This window comes from Agelaius phoeniceus, chromosome Z (genome assembly GCF_051311805.1).
Source record: "Agelaius phoeniceus isolate bAgePho1 chromosome Z, bAgePho1.hap1, whole genome shotgun sequence".
Classification (NCBI taxonomy): domain Eukaryota; kingdom Metazoa; phylum Chordata; class Aves; order Passeriformes; family Icteridae; genus Agelaius; species Agelaius phoeniceus.
The window spans coordinates 93,600,699-93,601,782 of NC_135303.1; the positions used below are offsets into that span (position 1 = coordinate 93,600,699).

Sequence of the window (1,084 nt, forward strand, 5' to 3'; positions counted from 1 at the left end):
CTCACTGGGAGGGGACACAGGAAGTGGTGAGGGGGTCCCCAAAATGGCGGCAAGGGTTGAAACAGGTCAGGACCCTCAGGGGGTGAAGATCAGGAGGGTCCCACCCCAGTTATGAGGGGACAGGAGGGTCCCCAAAATGGCGGCAAGAGGAGAAGCAGTCAGGACCCTCATGAGGTGAAGCTGAAGGTCCCATCACGGCTGCGAGGGGACAGAAGAGTCCCCAAAGTTTGTGTGGCAGGAGGAAGAGGAAGAGGAGGGGAGGGGACACAGGAAGTGCTGAGGGGGTCCCCAAAATGGCGGGAAGGGTTGAATCCGTTCCTCAATCCCCCTCAGCGCCGCCATTGCCGGCCCCTCACACTCACCCTGGCGCCCCACGATCTCGGCCACATGCTCGGAGCTGGGCACGGCCACGCACTCGGTGGTGTTGACGCTTCTCCTCCTCAGCAGCGCCGCCTGTTCTCCTCCCACAGCTCCGCCATCACCGTAGGCCTGCGCCAGCATGGCCGCCATCATCCCCCGGCCTCCCGTAACATCCAAAGCGCGCGGCAACAACAACGAGGCGGCTTCGTCGTCTTCATCCTCCCTCAGCTCCGCCTCGCCGCCATCATCATCATCATCTTCCTCTTCCTCCTCTTCCTCCGCGGCTGATTGGGAGAAGCCGAGGCCTTGCAGGCGCTGCTGGAGGAGGAGCAGCGCCGGCTCGGCCGTTTCGTTGGCATCGGCGGCTCCGCTGGGCATGGCGGCCACGGCTACGAGAGCGGAGCCGCCATGGCCGGGGCTGAGCGGCGGGGCCGGGGCTCAGCGCGGCGCGGCCATGGCGGCGGAAGCGGAGAGGGGGAAGGAGAAACGTGATTGGTTAAAGAGGGGAGGGGGTGGGGTTTAGAAATGATTGACAGGGCACGCCCCGCTGTTTGAGAGGTTTCATTGGTTGATTATGGAGGGGCGGGCTGTCAATCATTCGTAAGCCGCGCCCCGCGCATAGTTGGTTCTGATTGGCTGCGCCAAGAAAAGGGCGGAGCATCGGAATGATTGACAGGTGAGTCCTGAGGGAGAAGGCATTTTTGGGGTTTTAAGCGTAATTTTT

The 1,084-nt window shown here is 62.5% G+C and overlaps 1 protein-coding gene across 1 annotated transcript in view; it reads right to left on the reverse strand.

The window, feature by feature from the left end:
* Positions 1–845, reverse strand: part of LOC129132757 (RNA-binding E3 ubiquitin-protein ligase MEX3C-like) — an 11,772-nt gene extending 10,927 nt beyond the window's left edge. Inside the window, exon 1 of the mRNA XM_077171410.1 lies at positions 363–845. Within this exon, the coding sequence (XP_077027525.1) occupies positions 363–738 (376 nt within the window). The 5' untranslated portion in view covers positions 739–845. The remainder of the gene's footprint in view (positions 1–362) is intronic.
* Positions 846–1,084: the final 239 nt, after the last annotated feature.